This window comes from Leptopilina heterotoma, unplaced genomic scaffold (genome assembly GCF_015476425.1).
Source record: "Leptopilina heterotoma isolate Lh14 unplaced genomic scaffold, ASM1547642v1 Lhet_479, whole genome shotgun sequence".
NCBI classification, from domain to species: domain Eukaryota; kingdom Metazoa; phylum Arthropoda; class Insecta; order Hymenoptera; family Figitidae; genus Leptopilina; species Leptopilina heterotoma.
Window position 1 is genome coordinate 145,795 of NW_025111102.1, and position 19,875 is coordinate 165,669.

Sequence of the window (19,875 nt, forward strand, 5' to 3'; positions counted from 1 at the left end):
ACTTTTTAACATTTGTTCCTTTATTCTTTGACATTGGAATGGTTTTTAATTTTAACTATTGACGCAGAAGAACCGCAGAGAGAGAACAAAGTCGCATGAGCGACAGAGTCGGAGCGCCACCCTCGAAGGCTAAAGTCTTGCGACAGTTCCGAGGGTGGATAAAGGGCTCCAAAAGAAGGGTTACGGGTTGTAGTGGGTCGGGGCTGGCAGTAGGTCGCCAGTTTATTAAATTTTATTATTTTACTTATTTTATCTTTCCTTTTCTTTTTTTTATTATACCAACCCCACATAACCTTGGAATGCGGAGTCCAAGGTATCTGTATGCAGATTTCCCAAAAGTCCTTAAGCGAAAAAAAAATTATTATTAGTAATAATCGTTTATTTTCTTCCGTTGTTGTAATTTGTTAATGTTTTTAAATCGATTATCGGAAGAGTAGTAAATGAAACACTTGTATCACTTGTGCAACGTTTCGGTGTCTTGGTTTGACACCATCATCAGGCCACTAGTCATTTTTTAAAAAAAAGTTTAAAAAATTGTTAAAACAAATAATTCGTTACATTTGTAACTCGTCTTAAAATTCGTCAATGAAAATAAGATATCGTTAAGACTGAACACTGCCATTTCTTGCGAGTCTTGTTTTGTCACTCGCAAGAAATGGCAGTGTTCAGTCTTAACGATATCTTATTTTCATTGACGAATTTTAAGACGAGTTACAAATGTAACGAATTATTTGTTTTAACAATTTTTTAAACTTTTTTTTAAAAAATGACTAGTGGCCTGATGATGGTGTCAAACCAAGACACCGAAACGTTGCACAAGTGATACAAGTGTTTCATTTACTACTCTTCCGATAATCGATTTAAAAACATTAACAAAAAATTATTATTAATTAGTTTATAACAATATTCTGTAAAAATCCAAAAACGTGAAATAATATCCCTACTATTTTAGAAAGACACTGACCTAGGGTACGTCCCTTTAAACATTCATACAGTGTTCAGTCTCAATTTTCAAAATACTAAAATTCAATCTTAAAACTTCCAAGTTCAAGTCTATTTAAAAAGTTATAAGTGTTTTAACACAAGTGCCAATTTTATTATCAAATTCAAATAATTTCACAAATATATCGAAATCATAAATCGATATATCGATACATCGATACATTTAAATCGATTAATCGATTATTAATAATCGATATTACGAAAATTCCAAATTATTTCACGTTTTTGAAGACAACGATTCTATTCATAAATTATAAATAAAAAGTGAGTACAAATTCAAAATATTCTTATTAAATTCATCTTTCTTTTCTTAACTTTTCTCAAAACTTGTCCTAATTCCCAAATCCAGGTTCTATGACTGAGAACTATAAATTTTAATACCTTTTTTTAAAACTATTTTTTTGACTCCTGAAATTGTTACCTATGTTATCGAACCCTGTCATCTTACTTTTCTGTGTTCGATGATCTGGATTCATTCCTTATAAATTAAAATCCAAAAATCCTAAAATTTCAAATCAAAACAAAATAAAACTCAAAAGTGTCCCGAACTATTAAGCGAGAGCTTAGGTTCAAATCACACACATAATTCCATTTATTAAATATTCATTTATTTAATAAATTGAATTTAAAATAATTATGTTTAGTCCATAGGACGTAACAATAAAGACAATTTTCAAAATTAATCAATTATGATGAACAGTGGTAATTAACGGTTTTTTGTGTCGCTGATTACGAATCTGATGTCAAATTTCAAAAATTCAAAATGGCGGATCCAATATGGCGGACATAAAAATTTTAAAATCAATAAATTTTAATTAAACATAGGTATCTATGGGTTTTTTTGCATAGAGTTATTAGAATAGAGTGCGCGAGTTATACCTTTTACCTTTGAGAGGAATTCTTAGGCGTATAGAAAGAGACAAAAGCATGAAAGTAGACCCCATATCTTACCTTGTTTAATGGCGCATGTGCAAGAATAAAAGTTAAATAAATAATAAAAGAATAAACAAGTTGTTCATTTCATGATCATTAAGCTTCCTCAATATAATATATACCAATTGTTTAATTTTTTATTTTAGAATAATTATTTTAAAGTGTTATGATAAAATGTCAAAAAATACAAAATTTCAATTTTTTGTGAAAAATTAAAATATTTATTAATTCTATAAATTTTGATAAAATATATACTTTATATACATGAATCGATTCGTTTTTATGTCAGGAATGCAATTTTGACAACAATTAATAAAAATTTTAATATAGAAAAAAGTTATTTCAAAAAATCCAAAAATTAATTTTTTCAAAAATTAAAAAATTGTTGAAAAAAATTTTTTTTTTAGATATTTTTGAAAATCCTTCTGTCTGATTTTTGGTATTCATGACCGTAATACACCTACAAAATTTTATCAAAATCCATCAAGACGTGTAAGAGAAAATTTGTCCACAAGAATCGGTGACATACACACACACACACACATACATACACACACATACATACACACATACATCCGGACATTTGTTCCTCTCGACGAATTATATATACTACACTTGAAAATTTGTAAAAATAATTGACTCAAAAAAATTCGGAAATCGACATCACTATAAGGCTTCCTTTATGAGGAAGCAAAAGCATGAAAAATCGTTTTAAATATAATAAAATTAAATGTAAAATAAATATTTTACAATAAATAGGGTAGTGTGGGATTAAAAGTCATGTTGAAAAAAGCTATTTGGCTGTTATTTGAAGTTAAGACGCAACTTTTGATTCTAGTTTGGATGTCGTATCGATAATATTATAGTAATTGGAATTTTTAATTTTGAGCTGCTTATTTCGATGAGTATAAATTGAAAGCAGGTAAACTTAACATAAAATACCATTTTTCCTGCTAAAAATGTTTTTAAATTATTTATTTGTCACGTAAATAAAAAAAAATATAATTGCCAGCAAGCAAGCAACAGTTGTTTCGATGCATCAGCTATTTCACTATCGCGCATGCGGTTATTAAAGAAAGAAAGAAAAGGGGTCTACTTTTCGTATGGCTATCTCCATCTATGCGCCTAAGAAACATTTTGGTCACTTGCGCACTCTGTTATAATAACTCCATAGTTTTTTGGGTCGCTGATTACGAATCTGATATCAGATTTCAAAATATCAAAATGGCGGTCATAAAAAATTTTAAATTAATCAATTTCAATGAAACATAGGTATGTAGAGGTTTTTCGGGTTGCTGATTACGAATCTGTTGTCAGATTTTAAAAATGTAAAAATGAGCACTGTTTTTCTGAAATCAGATTTAGATATGAAATAGAGTGTTTACCTGATCCATGGAAATAAAAGCAGATTCTCCAATAGAACTACATGTGCACCTGATATACCCACGCGATAAACTATATACCTATAAGTAAACATCAGATGTAAAAAAAACCAAACAAACTTAAAAAAATTTTAAAATCTAAAAAAATACAAAACGGGATCTTTACCTATAACCTCCTCGTGGTAGATCCTGGAAACTACAGTACGTTTAATTTTTGTAGGTTAATAACAGAAATTTTTTTTTATTTTCTGAATTATATAGACACTAGTTTTGTAATCACCAAACTTAAAAACTCCCAAGCAAAAAATTGTAGGCGAATCTCACCCAATCTAAAATCCACTTAAATTCTTACATCAGATTCGTAATCAGCGACCTAAAAAACCCCTAGATACAAAGTTTCATAAAAATGGATTAATTTTAAAAATTGTATGTCCGCCATTTTGGATCCGCCATTTATAATTTTTAAAGTCTGACATCAGACTCGTAATCAGCGACCCAAAAAACTGTAGGTAGCATACTTGTTATTCGTTAATATCTTGTTTTTTTAAAATAATGATTTTTGGCCAAAAATCGACAATCCTGGCCCACTGTGGTATATGAAAATATAGTCTTCCAATCTGCTTTGGAAATTTATAAACGATTTTTCTTATCCAAGTGGAGTGTTCATATGAACAAATAAGTGTTCACTTTTTTGCAGAAAAGGTCACTCAGAGGTAATAGATTTTATTGAATTCTTTTGGTTTAGATTACTGATTTCTTGTCGCAATGTTGGATAAGTTGACACAATTTTTAATTTGATTTCTTAAGGAGGTTGTGTACAGGTATGCAGACCTTCAGAAAAAATATTGAATTGACATTAAAGAATTTTTTAATATTATTGTTATTCATATCTTCTGGAAGAAAAAATATCAAATTTCAAGAAAAAAATTTGTAACTTGCAAAAATTGTTTATTTAATCATTTTGCATATGATTAAAGTTTTCTTCATATTAAAAGGTTAAACTTTTTCAAAACTGATTCGATTTAAGTCTATGATGGCTTATTTTCTTCAGAAAATGGTTCTCTATAACTTGACCGTTCAGATTTATAAACAAATACACCGTTTTGAAAATATGTTTATTTGTTTAAAATTTTTTTTAAAAATTAAATCACTTTTTTTTAAACAAATAAGCATATTTTAAAAACGGTGTATTTGTTTTTAAATATGAGCGGTCAAGTTATAGAGAATAATTTTCTGAAGAAAATAAGCCATCACTGACTTAAATCGAATCAGTTTTGAAAAAGTTTAACCTTTTAATATGAAGAAAACTTTGATCATATGCAAAATGACTAAATAAACAATTTTTGTAAGTTTCAAATTTTTTTCTTGAAAATTGACATTTTTTCTTCCAGAAGATACGAATAACAATAATATTAAAAAATTCTTTAACCCCTTCGCAGTCAAGACCAAAATCTCATAAGTGGGCTCAAAATGTCGACAACTTTTTAGAAAACGAAAATTTACGCAAACGAGCATACTATTGTATTTGAAGTCGCTGATTACGAATCTGATATCAGATTTTGAAAATTCAAAATGGCGGATCTAATATGGCGGACATGAAAATTAAAAAACCAACTGAATTTACTTGAAACTTGTTACTCAGGGGTTTTCGGGATCGCTGATTACGAATCCGATATCAGATTTTGAAAATTCAAAATGGCGGATCCAATATGGCGGACATGAAAATTAAAAAACCAACTTAATTTACTTGAAAATTGTTACTCAGGGGTTTTCGGGATCGCTAATTACGAATCCGATATCAGATTTTAAAAATTCAAAATGGCGGATCCAATATAGCGGACGAAATTTTCTAAAATTCATCGGATTCACTTAAAACTTTTTGCTTTGATCCGCCATTTTGAAGTTTTAAAATCTAATATCGGATTCGTAATCAGCGACCCCGAAAACCCCTGAGTATCAATTTGTGGACAAATCTGTGTGTTTTTGTAGCCAAAAATCTGCTTGCGTCTATACACGTCATCGACAGTTTGAGCCCACCTGCACCATGCGGTGTACATACACGTCATCGACTGCCAAGGGGTTAATGTCAATTAAATATTTTTTCAGAAGGTCTGCATGCCTGTAAACAACCTCCTTAATGATGGATTTCGTCATGACATAAATATTCGGTTTTTGGTCAAAGATGGCTTTTCAAAATTTATTTTATTGTAAATTTGCGTAAAAAGCGTTTTTACGCCAATTCCCACTACTGCAGAACCAACTCTGTCCTGAAAAGTAGTCGGATATTTTTTTATTACTTCTTCTGTCAATTTCTGAGCTATTTTCCTCTTTGTGTCTTGCAAGTCATTAATTGCATAAGAAGCAATAACTGCGATCATATCCCTTCTATCTTATTTAAATGGTGTTTCGCCTTTTTCACAAATACGAAGTAATCTACGAAATTTCTATACCATGGGAGAAATTCTCTTATTTATTTTCTTACGTTCGATTAAACTGGATAAATCTGTTTAAAATATATTATAGATATTAAAAAGACCAAAATATATATCAGTTCCTTTTAAATTAATAATAGCGGAAAAACTAGGTTTACCTATACGTTAATTTTGTAGACAATATGTGGTGTAAAATCTAATAAATCATCAAACTTCGAACAGTTATAAAAAATTACTCTACCTAATTTTAATGATCTGACAGATCAAATCAGTTTCTAATATTTTAACAACGAAAACTACAGTTTCAGTGCTGTTAAAGAGAATTAGACAAATTCTTTAAACACTGACTTTGTATTTATAAGCAGTTTGATTCAAAAAGACAATGTTTCCTTTGTGATATTTAATTCCTTTTATTTTCACTTCAGAACTTTTGTAGATATCCTTTTGAAATTTCCTGTCTGATACAGCTTTTTAAATGTCAATTAAATAAATGTTTTTATTAAACGAAGTTTCTCCTAAAAATTTCACTGTCTGTTGCAAATCTGATCCTAATTGTAGAATACTTAAAAATAATTTATGTTTTATGCTGAAAGATTTTGTAGCATTTATAAAATTGTGATTACATCTAATGACTCTTTTGAAAAATGCGTGCTTGCTCTCGAATCTTAAAAACCAAACTTTCATCAGTGGTCTAAATTTTTTTATTAATTCTGCATAATGAGACATAAAATGGTGTTTTGGTCGTAATTTCTTAAGAAAATATTTGCTTCACAAATACAAGTATTCTCTTATTAACAGTTGAAAAAAAGAAAGATAGAAAATGTGAATCTTTGGAGCACAAACAATTTCCAGCAATAATAGCAAGCATTGACAAATAGAATTATTTTTTATCTAAAATCTTATCTTCTATGGTTTGTAATCTTAAAAATGCGTTACATCAAACGATAACGTATATGATTATCGCGGAACATAATTTCTTACGGTTTTTGAGTGCGGTGCTGCTATTCGTTTTATTTATTTCACGTTTCCGCTGTCAGTTAACCTAAAAGCTCAGGTGGTCCACTCAATGTGACATTACCCTAAGTAACATGGGAATAAAGGCATCCCAATTTTTTTACGATGATTTTTGTGGCATGAGTAGAGGTCGAGGGCGCCGTAAGCGCCCCAAGACCTCCGCTCGTGCCACAAAAATCACCGTAAACAAATGGCTGCCTTTATACCCTTGTTGCTTAATATACTATTATTAAAAACTACGCGTGAAAACAAAACTTTTCATTATAAAAACGTCCAATTTGATCAATTTTTGACCTAGTTATAAGCTTTTAAAAAAAAATTTACGTAAAAAATGTCATTTTTCAAAAATCTGTATCTCCTGAACCGCTTTATTAAAAAAATTTGAAAAAAATCAAGGTAGCTCATTTCAAAGAGTACTAAAAGAAAAAAATGTTTAAAAAAATTTGAGATGCAAAAGCAAAATAATTTCTGATTTGGCGTGGAATGCCCCATATTCATTTAAATTTAATGACCCTAATTATCGGGAAGCGAAATACCAGAAATACATGTATCCCCTAAGTGAAAACCTATCCGAGGAGTTTTATACTATCGTGTAAACAATACCGTACAATTTTTTGTGTACCTAAGAAAATAACTTAAGAGCAAGCCAAAGTTGTGAAATGTAAACAAACAAAAAGGTAAATAAACCAACCACGAATATGAAGATTAAAATAGCATTTTTAACAATTTTTGAAACAACAAATCGTTGCACTTTCACTCTTCTTTTTTTTCTTAGAGCACTCCAGCACGACATTTTTGATGACCTTTGCTTGGAATCGCTCTCGTCTTCTCTTCCAATCCTCACGCATCTCTTCCGAAATGGACATACCGTGCTAGAAGCGCGCACCCTGTTTCTTCGCGGGTTCATTCTTCTTTTTAACGGGGCGCATGATTATTCTCCAAATTTCAATTTCCTAATTTTCAAAACATCGAAATTCTTATCATCGAAACTTCATTTCGCATAATTTTCAGTTTTCGAAATTCCATTCAACATAATTTTTAATTTATCGAATTATTCTTTATCCTAATATTTATGTAAATAGTCGAATTATTTTTTAATATAATTTTTAATATGTCGAAAAATTCTTTGACATAAACTTTGTTTTTCCGAATGACTTTTTGTCATAATTATTAATCCTCCAAATTGCCATTCGACATAATTTTCAAACCTTCGACAAACATTTCGGACAAACAAATTTTATGTTAAATAGTTATTCGAATAAATGGAAAAATTATGACAAATAAAATTTCTGTAAATTAAAATTTCTGAAAAATGACATTTCGTAGATTTAAAGGTTATGTATCATGAGAATTCGAGTAAATGCGTTTTATGTCACTTGATATTTCTAGTAAATGAACATTATGACAAATAAAATTTCGATAAATGAAATTTATGTAACATAATATTTCGAAGGTTTGAAATGTTACGGTATAACCTAACACTAACTTCAATTTAAAATTAATATTTGATTCCTTAATATTTTTTTAAACTAATTTTTCAAATTAATATTAAAATCCCCTCCCCACATCTCTTTTAAACCTATGCTCAGCTGAAAGGTGATATCCTGAGATATTACAAAGCTTAAGCTTACATCAGCACCGCACCGGAAACGAAGTTAGGCTATTTAAGCGCTTTATTATAACTTGAAATAAAAGACTAGTTAAGTAAAGTTTATGATTCTCAGGAACTTCTTAAAATAATATTATTATAATTTTTTTATATCTTACGAGCAATATTTTATATGGATATTATAAGAATTGCCTTGGGATATCCTAAGATATCCTGTATGTTTTTAGTTCGGATATCATGGGAATCACATGTGGATATCCTGGAATGTCCAGTAAATTTTTGGTCTGGATATCTTGGGATTTACCCTGGAATATCCTTGGATATCCCGTATATTTTTACTTTGGATGTCATAGGAATTACATGTGGATATCCTGGGATATCCTGTATGTTTTTAATTCGGATATCGTGGGGATTGCTTGCGAATGTCTTGGGACATTCTATAAATTTTGGTCTGGATATCTTGGGGTTTGCCCTGGAATATCCTTAGATATCCCGTATATTTTTGATTTGGATGTCATGGGAATTACATGTGGATGTCCTGGGATATTCTGTATGTTTTTAGTTTTAATATCGTATGAATCACATGTGGATATCATGGGATATCCAGTGTATTTTGATTCGGATGTCATAGGAATTACATGTGGATGTCCTGGGATATCCTGTATGTTTTTAGTTTTAATATCGTGAGAATTACTCTGAGGTGCCCTAGGATATTCTGCATATTATTGAAATTTTTTTTACCTTAAAACAATTTACTTATATATAACAAAATTGTAATTACCGGAGTATTAAAATGATTGGATATCCGGGGATGTCCGGAATATCCTGCACGGGTTATGAGTACGCATGTATGTTTATATACGTATGCACATATACATGATTGTTATAGCATTTAAAAAAAGGAAACCTTTTATTAATTTTGAAATAGAATTATAATTATGAAAAAGAAATATTCGCCTGTACGTATATTGCCTTGCACCTATACATGTTTGGGTGGCTGCGGCAATGCATACGCACACATACAACTCTCTGGGACAGTACTAGCATAGCGGCACGCACACAGGCATACTATGTCTAGCACGGGGCACTCACACGTCGTTGGTCTCTACTCGTTGCTTCTTCTCCTTCGTTCCATCCTTCCCTCTTCCCCTAGGCCCCATGTGCTTCCAAACAAACGCACGTGCAATGATTCGAACTAAATATTATTTCCTTTTAAACTCAACAAAATAGAGAGAAATTGTTTATTCAAAATTATTTTCCCTATTCAAAATTATGAGGTGTTTCTGAGATTATTGAACAATTATAACCAGAGCACCAGCACTAATTATTAGTGCAATTTTATTAATAAATAATTTTAATTAGGTTTTTATTAATAATAGCAATAAACAATTTTTTCACAATTTTTATTAATTTTTAATTTTTTTTATTTATTATTAAATTTTTTTTATAATCGGAATTATTGAAAATAATAATTCCAGAAAAGTATCAAATTTCACTTTTCTCGCCTGCTAAACAAATGCACGTGCGATGGCTTGAATTACATATTATTTCTTTTCAAGCTCAACTAAATTAAAGGGAAAACTTTAAAAAAAATTTTCACACATTTCAAAATTATATGGTGTTTCTTAGTTATTGAACAATTATAACTAGAACACTAGCACTAATTTTAGTGCAATTTTGTTTATAATTATTAATAATTTTTATTAATTATAATTATGGATAATTTTTTTTAATAATAAAAAAATAATAAACAAAAAAATAAATAAACAATAATAAACAATTTTTTTTTAATTTAAAAATTTTTTTTCTTTTTGGAATTATTTGAAAATAATAGTTCCAGAAAAGTATCAGATTTTTCTTGACAGCTTTCCGTTCTCACGCTAAGCGTGAGATTCGCAAGTCAGCAAAAATCTTATTGACCAATGGGCCTTAAGTTCCAACCCTACTTCTACTCTCACAACCACCTCTTTTAATCCCAAATCTTCGCCCAGATTTAGTAGCAAGGACTACAGGAGCAATTAACGTTTTCAAAATTAGTAGTACAACTTTCGCTCTCTTAGTAAGCTCCTCGTGGAGGCATCAACGGATTGCGAAACGCCGGGACGTGCCCGTCTGTTAATCAGCCCCTAATTTGACGGACCACTACGAGATAGTGTCCAAATTTAGGACAGACGAAAATAAATAAAAAGGAAAAACTTCACTTAGTGAAGTCCGACCAAATTTAATTATTTTCGTCAATCATTTTTTTTTTAAGTTAATAACACAGCCACACCAAAAAAAAGTTTTGATCTGGGGGTCTCACTATGTAGACTTTATGGTTTTTGGGTCGCTGAATCCGAATCCGAGGTCCATTTAACCCCATCAGATCATGATTTTGACATAACCTCAAAAAACCAATATGGCGGACACATTTTTGAAAAGTTTATCGGATTTGCCTGAAATTCGTTACTCGGGGATTTTTGGGGTCGCTGATTAGGAATTTAAAGTCTGATTTCAAAAATTCAAAATGGCGGATCCACTATGGCGGACACGTTTTTGAAAAATTCATCGGATTCGCTTGAAATTCGTTACTCTGGGGTTTTTGGGGTCGCTGATTACGAATCTGATGTCGGTTTTTCAAAATTCAAAATGGCTGATCCAATATGGCTGACACAGACATATTGGATCCGCCATTTTGAATTTTTGAAATCTGACTTCAAATTCATAATCAGCGACCCCAAAAACCCCAGAGTAACGAATTTCAAGCGAATCCGATGAATTTTTCAAAAACGTGTCCGCCATAGTGGATCCGCCATTTTGAATTTTTGAAATCAGACTTCAAATTCGTAATCAGCGACCCCAAAAACCCCCGAGTAACGAATTTCAAGCGAATCCAATGAACTTTTCAAAAATGTGTCCGCCATATTGGTTTTTTAAGGTTATGTCAAAGTCCTGATCTGATGAGGTTAAATGGACCTCGGATTCGGATTCAGCGACCCAAAAAACATAAAGTCTACATAGTGAGACCCCCAGATCAGAACTTTTTTTTGTGTGGCTGTGTAATTAAAGATAATAAATTTTTTTTATTTTTTTAAAAGATCACAGACTAAAAATTTAAGTAAAATTAAAATATTAAATTCAGTGCGTAAGTGCTTGCCTATTTTATATTTTCTTTGTCCCTCAAATTGTGAACTGTTTTGTGCGTGTGTGTAGTGCTTAGGCCGCCCAAATTTGAGAAGCCTGGCAAGAGTAAAGTAAAAAAAACAATCAAAGGTATCTTCGCCCGCCGAACAATCAAGTTCTGATGGTAGGAAATAAGAGAATTATTTGAAGGAAAGAGTGAGTGAGTAAAAATTTTGTATCGTTTTAATTTTCTTAATTATCTTTCTTATAATTCTTGTAACTTCTCCTACCTAAAATTTTTAAAAATAAATTGTAATCTCTTACTAAAAATTTTACTGTCTCTTATTGCCTAATAATTTTCCTTTAATTATTTAAATTTTAATAAAATTAAAATTCTTTTATGTCTTTTATTGCCTAATAATTTTCCTTTAACTATTTAAATTTTTATTAAATTAAAATCGAAAAGGGTTGCTTGGTAAACTCTTTTAAAAGAGAAAAACGATCCCATACAATAAAAATAGGGTTATCCGACCCTGGCAGCTTAGTTTCCTCCAACAAACCTCCGCAGGCGCGCGGTAGAATTTCTTTTCATTGCTCAACAAGTAAATTTTTATATTCCAAATTTTTGACTTCTGGATTTTTCTTCGGATTTTAATAATTTAATAAATAATTATTTTTCGGTTCGTAACAAGCTGATGGTGGCAGCGGTGGGATCTTTCTTACGTGTTTGCCTGGCCCCATTTTGAATTTTTCAAAAAAAAAAATTTTTTTTTGAAAAACAAAATTTTTTTCTTAATTTTCAAAAAAAAAAAATTTTTTGGTTTCTTTCTTGTTGACGGTTAATACATCTTTTCACGCGCAAGTACGCTTGCTTGTGAGAATTTTATCTTATTCAATTCAAAATATTTTCAAATTTATAATTTTTGCCCTGTGCATTGTGTTAATGAAGGAAGAATCTTTTTAGTGTCAGTTTAAGTTTTTAAAGAAATTACAAGAAAATATCTTTTTTAAGATGTTTCTTGTATTTTCATTACTTAACTTGTAGTGAGTAGTATGTGACGACCCTATTTTAATTAGTGGGGGCTCCAGAACCTCATTTAAGGTTATTCTGAATTTCTACTGACAAGAGAAGAATTTTCTTTTCTTAATTTTCAGGAAAATTTTAAATAATTTATATTTTGTTCCTCTTTCAAAGTGTTAAAATTTCATTATACTATTTTCAGTGGCATTGAATTTTTTTTTGTAAAAAAAAATTAATTCTCTTTATTGTCACCCAGCTGAAAGGGTTTCCGGAAGTTTTCCGGAAAACTTCCGGAAACTTTCCGGAAGAGGCTTCCGGAAGTTTTCCGGAAAACTTCCGGAAATTTTCCGGAAATTTTTTTTTTTTCAGAAATTATTCGGAAATTTTCCGGAAATTTATTTTTTTTTTACGGAAATCATCCGGAAATCTTCCGGAAATTTATTTTTTTTGTACGGAAATCTTCCGGAAAACTTCCGGAAATTTATTTTTTTTTTACGGAAATCTTCCGGAAATCTTCCGGAAATTTATTTTTTTGTACGGAAATCTTCCGGAAATCTTCCGGAAAATTTCCGTAAATTTATTTTTTTTGTACGGAAATCATCCGGAAATCTTCCGGAAATTTATTTTTTTTGTACGGAAATCTTCCGGAAAACTTCCGGAATACTTCCGGAAATTTATTTTTTTTTTACGGAAATCTTCCGGAAAACTTCCGGAAAATTTCCGTAAATTTATTTTTTTTGTACGGAAATCTTCCGGAAAACTTCCGGAAATTTATTTTTTTTTTACGGAAATCTTCCGGAAAACTTCCGGAAATTTATTTTTTTTTTACGGAAATCTTCCGGAAAACTTCCGGAAATTTATTTTTTTTTTACGGAAATCTTCCGGAAATTTATTTTTTTTGTACGGAAATCTTCCGGAAAACTTCCGGAAAACTTCCGGAAATTTATTTTTTTTTTACGGAAATCATCCGGAAATCTTCCGGAAATTTATTTTTTTTGTACGGAAATCTTCCGGAAAACTTCCGGAAAACTTCCGGAAATTTATTTTTTTTTTACGGAAATCTTCCGGAAAACTTCCGGAAATTTATTTTTTTTTTACGGAAATCTTCCGGAAAACTTCCGGAAAATTTCCGGAAATTTATTTTTTTTGTACGGAAATCTTCCGGAAAATTTCCGGAAATTTATTTTTTTTTTACGGAAATCTTCCGGAAAATTTCCGGAAATTTATTTTTTTTTTACGGAAATCTTCCGGAAATCTTCCGGAAAATTTCCGTAAATTTATTTTTTTTGTACGGAAATCTTCCGGAAAACTTCCGGAAATTTATTTTTTTTTTACGGAAATCATCCGGAAATCTTCCGGAAATTTATTTTTTTTGTACGGAAATCTTCCGGAAAACTTCCGGAAATTTATTATTTTTTTACGGAAATCATCCGGAAATCTTCCGGAAATTTATTTTTTTTGTACGGAAATCTTCCGGAAATCTTCCGGAAAATTTCCGTAAATTTATTTTTTTTGTACGGAAATCTTCCGGAAAACTTCCGGAAAACTTCCGGAAAATTTCCGGAAATTTATTTTTTTTGTACGGAAATCTTCCGGAAAATTTCCGGAAATTTATTTTTTTTTTACGGAAATCTTCCGGAAATTTATTTTTTTGTACGGAAATCTTCCGGAAATCTTCCGGAAAATTTCCGGAAATTTATTTTTTTTTTACGGAAATCATCCGGAAATCTTCCGGAAATTTATTTTTTTTGTACGGAAATCTTCCGGAAAACTTCCGGAAAACTTCCGGAAATTTATTATTTTTTTACGGAAATCTTCCGGAAATCATCCGGAAATCTTCCGGAAATCTTCCGGAAAACTTCCGGAAATTTATTTTTTTTTTACGGAAATCTTCCGGAAATTTATTTTTTTTGTACGGAAATCTTCCGGAAAACTTCCGGAAATTTATTTTTTTTTTACGGAAATCATCCGGAAATCTTCCGGAAATTTATTTTTTTTGTACGGAAATCTTCCGGAAAACTTCCGGAAAACTTCCGGAAATTTATTTTTTTTTTACGGAAATCTTCCGGAAATTTTCCGGAAGATTTCCGTAAAAAAAAAATAAATTTCCGGAAATTTTCCGGAAGATTTCCGTACAAAAAAAATAAATTTCCAGAAGTTTTCCGGAAATTTTCCGGAAGATTTCCGTAAAAAAAAAATAAATTTCCGGAAATTTTCCGGAAGATTTCCGTACAAAAAAAATAAATTTCCAGAAGTTTTCCGGAAATTTTCCGGAAGATTTCCGTACAAAAAAAATAAATTTCCGGAAATTTTCCGGAAGATTTCCGTAAAAAAAAAATAAATTTCCGGAAAATTTCCGTAAATTTATTTTTTTTGTACGGAAATCTTCCGGAAAACTTCCGGAAATTTATTTTTTTTTTACGGAAATCTTCCGGAAAATTTCCGTAAATTTATTTTTTTTGTACGGAAATCTTCCGGAAAACTTCCGGAAATTTATTTTTTTTTTACGGAAATCTTCCGGAAAATTTCCGGAAATTTATTTTTTTTTTACGGAAATCTTCCGGAAAACTTCCGGAAATTTATTTTTTTTTACGGAAATCTTCCGGAAATTTATTTTTTTTGTACGGAAATCTTCCGGAAAACTTCCGGAAATTTATTTTTTTTTTACGGAAATCATCCGGAAATCTTCCGGAAATTTATTTTTTTTGTACGGAAATCTTCCGGAAAACTTCCGGAAACCTTCCGGAAATTTATTTTTTTTTTACGGAAATCTTCCGGAAATTTTCCGGAAGATTTCCGTAAAAAAAAAATAAATTTCCGGAAATTTTCCGGAAGATTTCCGTACAAAAAAAATAAATTTCCAGAAGTTTTCCGGAAATTTTCCGGAAGATTTCCGTAAAAAAAAAATAAATTTCCGGAAATTTTCCGGAAGATTTCCGTACAAAAAAAATAAATTTCCAGAAGTTTTCCGGAAATTTTCCGGAAGATTTCCGTACAAAAAAAATAAATTTCCGGAAATTTTCCGGAAGATTTCCGGAAGATTTCCGGATGATTTCCGTAAAAAAAAATAAATTTCCGGAAGTTTTCCGGAAGATTTCCGTAAAAAAAAAATAAATTTCCGGAAGTTTTCCGGAAGATTTCCGTAAAAAAAAAATAAATTTCCGGAAGATTTCCGGAAGATTTCCGGATGATTTCCGTAAAAAAAAATAAATTTCCGGAAGTTTTCCGGAAGATTTCCGTAAAAAAAATAAATTTCTGGAAATTTTCCGGAAGATTTCCGTACAAAAAAAATAAATATTTGGAAATTTTCCGGAAGATTTCCGTACAAAAAAAATAAAGGACCCCGCACCAAATACATGGGAAAAAAGATCCCGGTGAAATTTTGTTATACTTTGCAATTTTGTAGTTTATGACCTCCTGATTAAGAAATGTAAATGCCAAAACTCAAAATAATGGACAGTTTTTTTGTTATACAACATTAAAGACATAAAAGGTACTGTACAAACTACAGCTTAAAAAGGGTAAAGCGCAAACATAGAAAATGAAAAACAGAATGAAATAAATATTCTGCAGCTCTCAAAAGCAAAGAACATTTATTTAAAAGCGTTTAAAGTTCATGTATGGTAAATATTACTGCAACCAACAACCATAAAACAACCATTGTTGATAAAAAGTCACACGCTTTTATTTTAGAAAAGTAGAAAGATTTTTTGATATTCCTGCAACAATTATACGCCTAGATTGTATAGTAGAAAGTGTTAAAAAAATATTATAGTTGCTACAAACAACCATACAGCAACCATTGTTAATGCAAGTCACACACAATCATTTTAATCGATTAGAAAATATATAAAGACTCTTATTTTTAAACTTATACGCCCAGATTGTATATTCGTATGTATTAAAAAGATATTATAGATGCAACCAACAACCATACAACAACCATTGTTAATTCAAAGTCGTGCACAATTATTTTTATTACATTAAAAGTCTTTCTTATTTTTTTAAACACTTAAACGCCTAGGAAGAGAATTCGTATGAGTTAAAAAATATTATTTTCACTACCAACAACCATACAACAACAATTGTTCATTTAAAGTCACACACAACCATTTAAAGTAACTATAAAGACTGTTATTTTTAATTTTTTTTAAATATTATACGCCTGTATTGTGCAGTCTAATGTGTTAAAACAATATTATAGTTGCTACAAACAACCATACAACAACCATTGTTGAATTAATGTCACGCAGAATTGACTAAAGTAACTTAGAAGCCTCCGACATTTTTCTCCAACAATTATATGGCCAGATTGTGTGGTGGGATGTGTTAAAACAATATTGTAGTTGCTACCAACAACCATAAAACGATTATGGTTGAATCAAAGTCGCACACATTTATTGAAAGTACCTAAAAATAATCCCTTATCTTCTTCTAACTATTATTTGCCCAGATTGTGTAATCCGATGTGTTAAAAGAATATTATAGTTGCTATCAACAACCATACATCAACCATTGTTGAATGAAAGTCACTCACAATCATTTTAAGTACATAAAGAGGCTTTCTTATTTTCTTTTAACACAGACAGCCTTAGATTTTTTAGCTGAATGTGATAAAAAAATACAGTTACTATCAACAACCATTCAGCAACTACTGTTGTTTCAAAGTCACATACAATCATTTAAAGTACCTAAAAAGTCTTCCTTATTTTTTTAATTATTTCTTTTTTTATTTTGATTACTTTCTTATCATATGAGAAGGTATTAGTTTTGTGCGAATTTTTTTGGTATGTTTTTTTACATTTTTTTAATTTTTTCAGACAATTATACTCCCAGATCATGTACTTACATGTGTTAAAAAAAGATTATATTTTTAAGATTATATTCTTATCATCATTGTATAATATTTTTTGTTTACTTTTACTTATTAAATAAGTATTAATCATCTTGCTGCATTTGGTTAAGGTCTTCTGGGATTGGCCTATTAGCAGCATCTAATATGATGTTAAGAAGCGCAATTGAAGGGTATCTAATATTTTGTTCGTGTCTAGCGTATCCTAGGTACCACAAGACACTTGTTATATGTGCACATGTTCCTAAGGTGCGTGCACCTGATCTGCAAGTGCAATAATACCCTTCAATTGGTTCAGCCTCATTTCTTCGGACCGGTGTTTTATATTTCATCCACAACTGATGCTTTCCTGCATTTCTGAATCTGGAAAGAATTCTTACTCTAATCAATCCAGGAACAATGTCTTGGTTACGTGGAATTTCTAACTGGAAGGTTTGATCATTTTCTCTTTGGAGTTTGTCTTGTATGTATGCTGGAGACAATTCTATTTGATATTCTCCAAAGGTTACACCTTTTAAATATTCCAGTGTAATTCGTGGAAAATCTGGAACTTCGTTATCATTCAAAAGGATCCATCTTCTTGCATTTCTCCTGTGCAGTTCCTCAAGCTCCACGTAAGCTTGAACAATGTTTGGCTCTCTTGATTTTTGTAGCATTTGCCTTGCCAACTGTGCATTTGCTCCTTCCATTTCTAATCGCTGATAGTATCTGTTTAGAATAGCGCCACAAATAAGTAAAAAATGTTGAAGGTTATGTAAATGAGTGATACTTATTTTTTGAGCCAAGAATTTAAAAACTGTCTTCATATGTCCATTGACACTCTCAACAACCCACCTATTTTTCGTTATTAGGCGAGACTCGTTCGCTTCTTCTGTTGACAACTGATTTTGTCCTTGGGGTATGTATGGTGGCATTCGCCAGTCAATTCCTAGTTCCGTCAATAATGGAGTTACATCTCTGTAGCCTCGATCAACAATCATGATGAAACCACGTGGGAACCATTCTCTCATGCTTTCTCCGTCAATATTAAATTCATTTCTTAATATGGCAGCATCATTATTTCTGCCATCTGAGAAATACGGACCTTGAATTGTCAATATGTAGCCATTAGGTGCTACAATCATGTCAGGTTTAACTAAATAAGAGCCTTTATGCAGACAAAACGTCTGCCTTAAAGTTCGAAAGTTGCTGCTTTTTTCACAATAGACATAAGTTCCATCTATTACAGATATTACTTTCGGATTGTTTGGATCTGGATTGTACAATTCATTTGCGAATTCGGTTACATGTTCTTCGATATATTGATTCGGTGTTATAGCATGGAAACCAATGTTTTGAGGAACAAATTGCAGCATTAAGGACTGTCTGACAGTTGCAATTGCCAGGCTTACGGATTGTCTGCTTGGGTAATTGAACATTACTTTCAAAAACTTATCAGGTAGTCCTTGTCTCATCTTGCATAAGAATGCTAAAAGGTCCTTTCTTGTGACATATCTGTGGCCATTTTCACGAGGTACAGGTACGCGAAAATTGTACAATTCTTCGAAATGATCTTTCGAAACTGGAAAACATGCTCTAAAATCCTCATCTGACATAGAGTCAATATCAATGAAACTTACTCGTTCTACTGCAGCATTGCGTACTCCCTCAAAAAATGGTTGAAAATCTTGTCTATTTATTCTATAAGGCCTGTTAACAAACCGTAAACCTTGTAACAAAGGCTGCAAAAGTAATCCTAAATTGTTTAAATGGTGATCGCAAGATTTAACGTTGGCTGGTATGTAAATGTTCTGGGAAAGAAAGACATTTATTCTACATTTAAGACTAAGTCTGTGAATATTAACAACTCCGTTGCATATTAAGCAACTCCCATTTGCCGTTTGGGTCAAAACATTAAGCCTCAAACATGATGGATTTTGTTCTAATTCTCTTATTTCATTTGTGACAGACTGATTGCAATTGATACACAATCTTGTACGATCTGTTACGACTAAAGCTGGTCTGTTTAGTTCTTCGCGTCTAGCAATAGCTATTAACCTTTTTTCATCATTAACATCTCCATCAATTCGGGCCATAAGGTTTGGAGCATATGCTCTGTTACAAATGTAACACGACAATCTATTCGCAAAAGCCATTTTTATATAATCAAACGTCGCAATTACTGACAAAAAAATGCTTTTTTAATCAAAAATGAATGAATGAATGAATTAATTAATGCTGTAATATCAATGTTAAATAGAATATAATCTTAAAAAATAAAAACTAATACTAAAAACTCAATAAGTAATAAAATGATCGATAAAAGAGCGATTTTAAAAAAATACTTAACACATTAAAAAATTCATTCTTATGAAAGTTTTAAAAAATAAAAAAAAACGATTTCATACGTCATCAATCAATGCCAGGAATAAAAGATGGTTTCTTTTTTCATGATTTAATATTAACATGAAATGAAAGAAAATAAAACTAATACTACAAAAAAACTTATGACTTAAAACAAAAATACGAAAAAAAGATTAATAACTTAT

General features: G+C 30.8%; 1 protein-coding gene across 1 annotated transcript; it reads right to left on the reverse strand.

The window, feature by feature from the left end:
• Positions 1 to 17,433: 17,433 nt before the first annotated feature.
• Positions 17,434 to 19,482, reverse strand: LOC122507609. Its single transcript, XM_043620412.1, has one exon. The coding sequence runs from the start codon at positions 19,480 to 19,482 to the stop codon at positions 17,434 to 17,436; it is 2,049 nt and encodes a 682-aa protein (XP_043476347.1).
• Positions 19,483 to 19,875: the final 393 nt, after the last annotated feature.

What these genes read in the sequence shown, in the direction of transcription:
- LOC122507609 (XM_043620412.1), bottom strand. Translation starts at nt 19,482, where the DNA reads ATGGCTTTTGCGAATAGATTGTCGTGTTACATTTGTAACAGAGCATAT.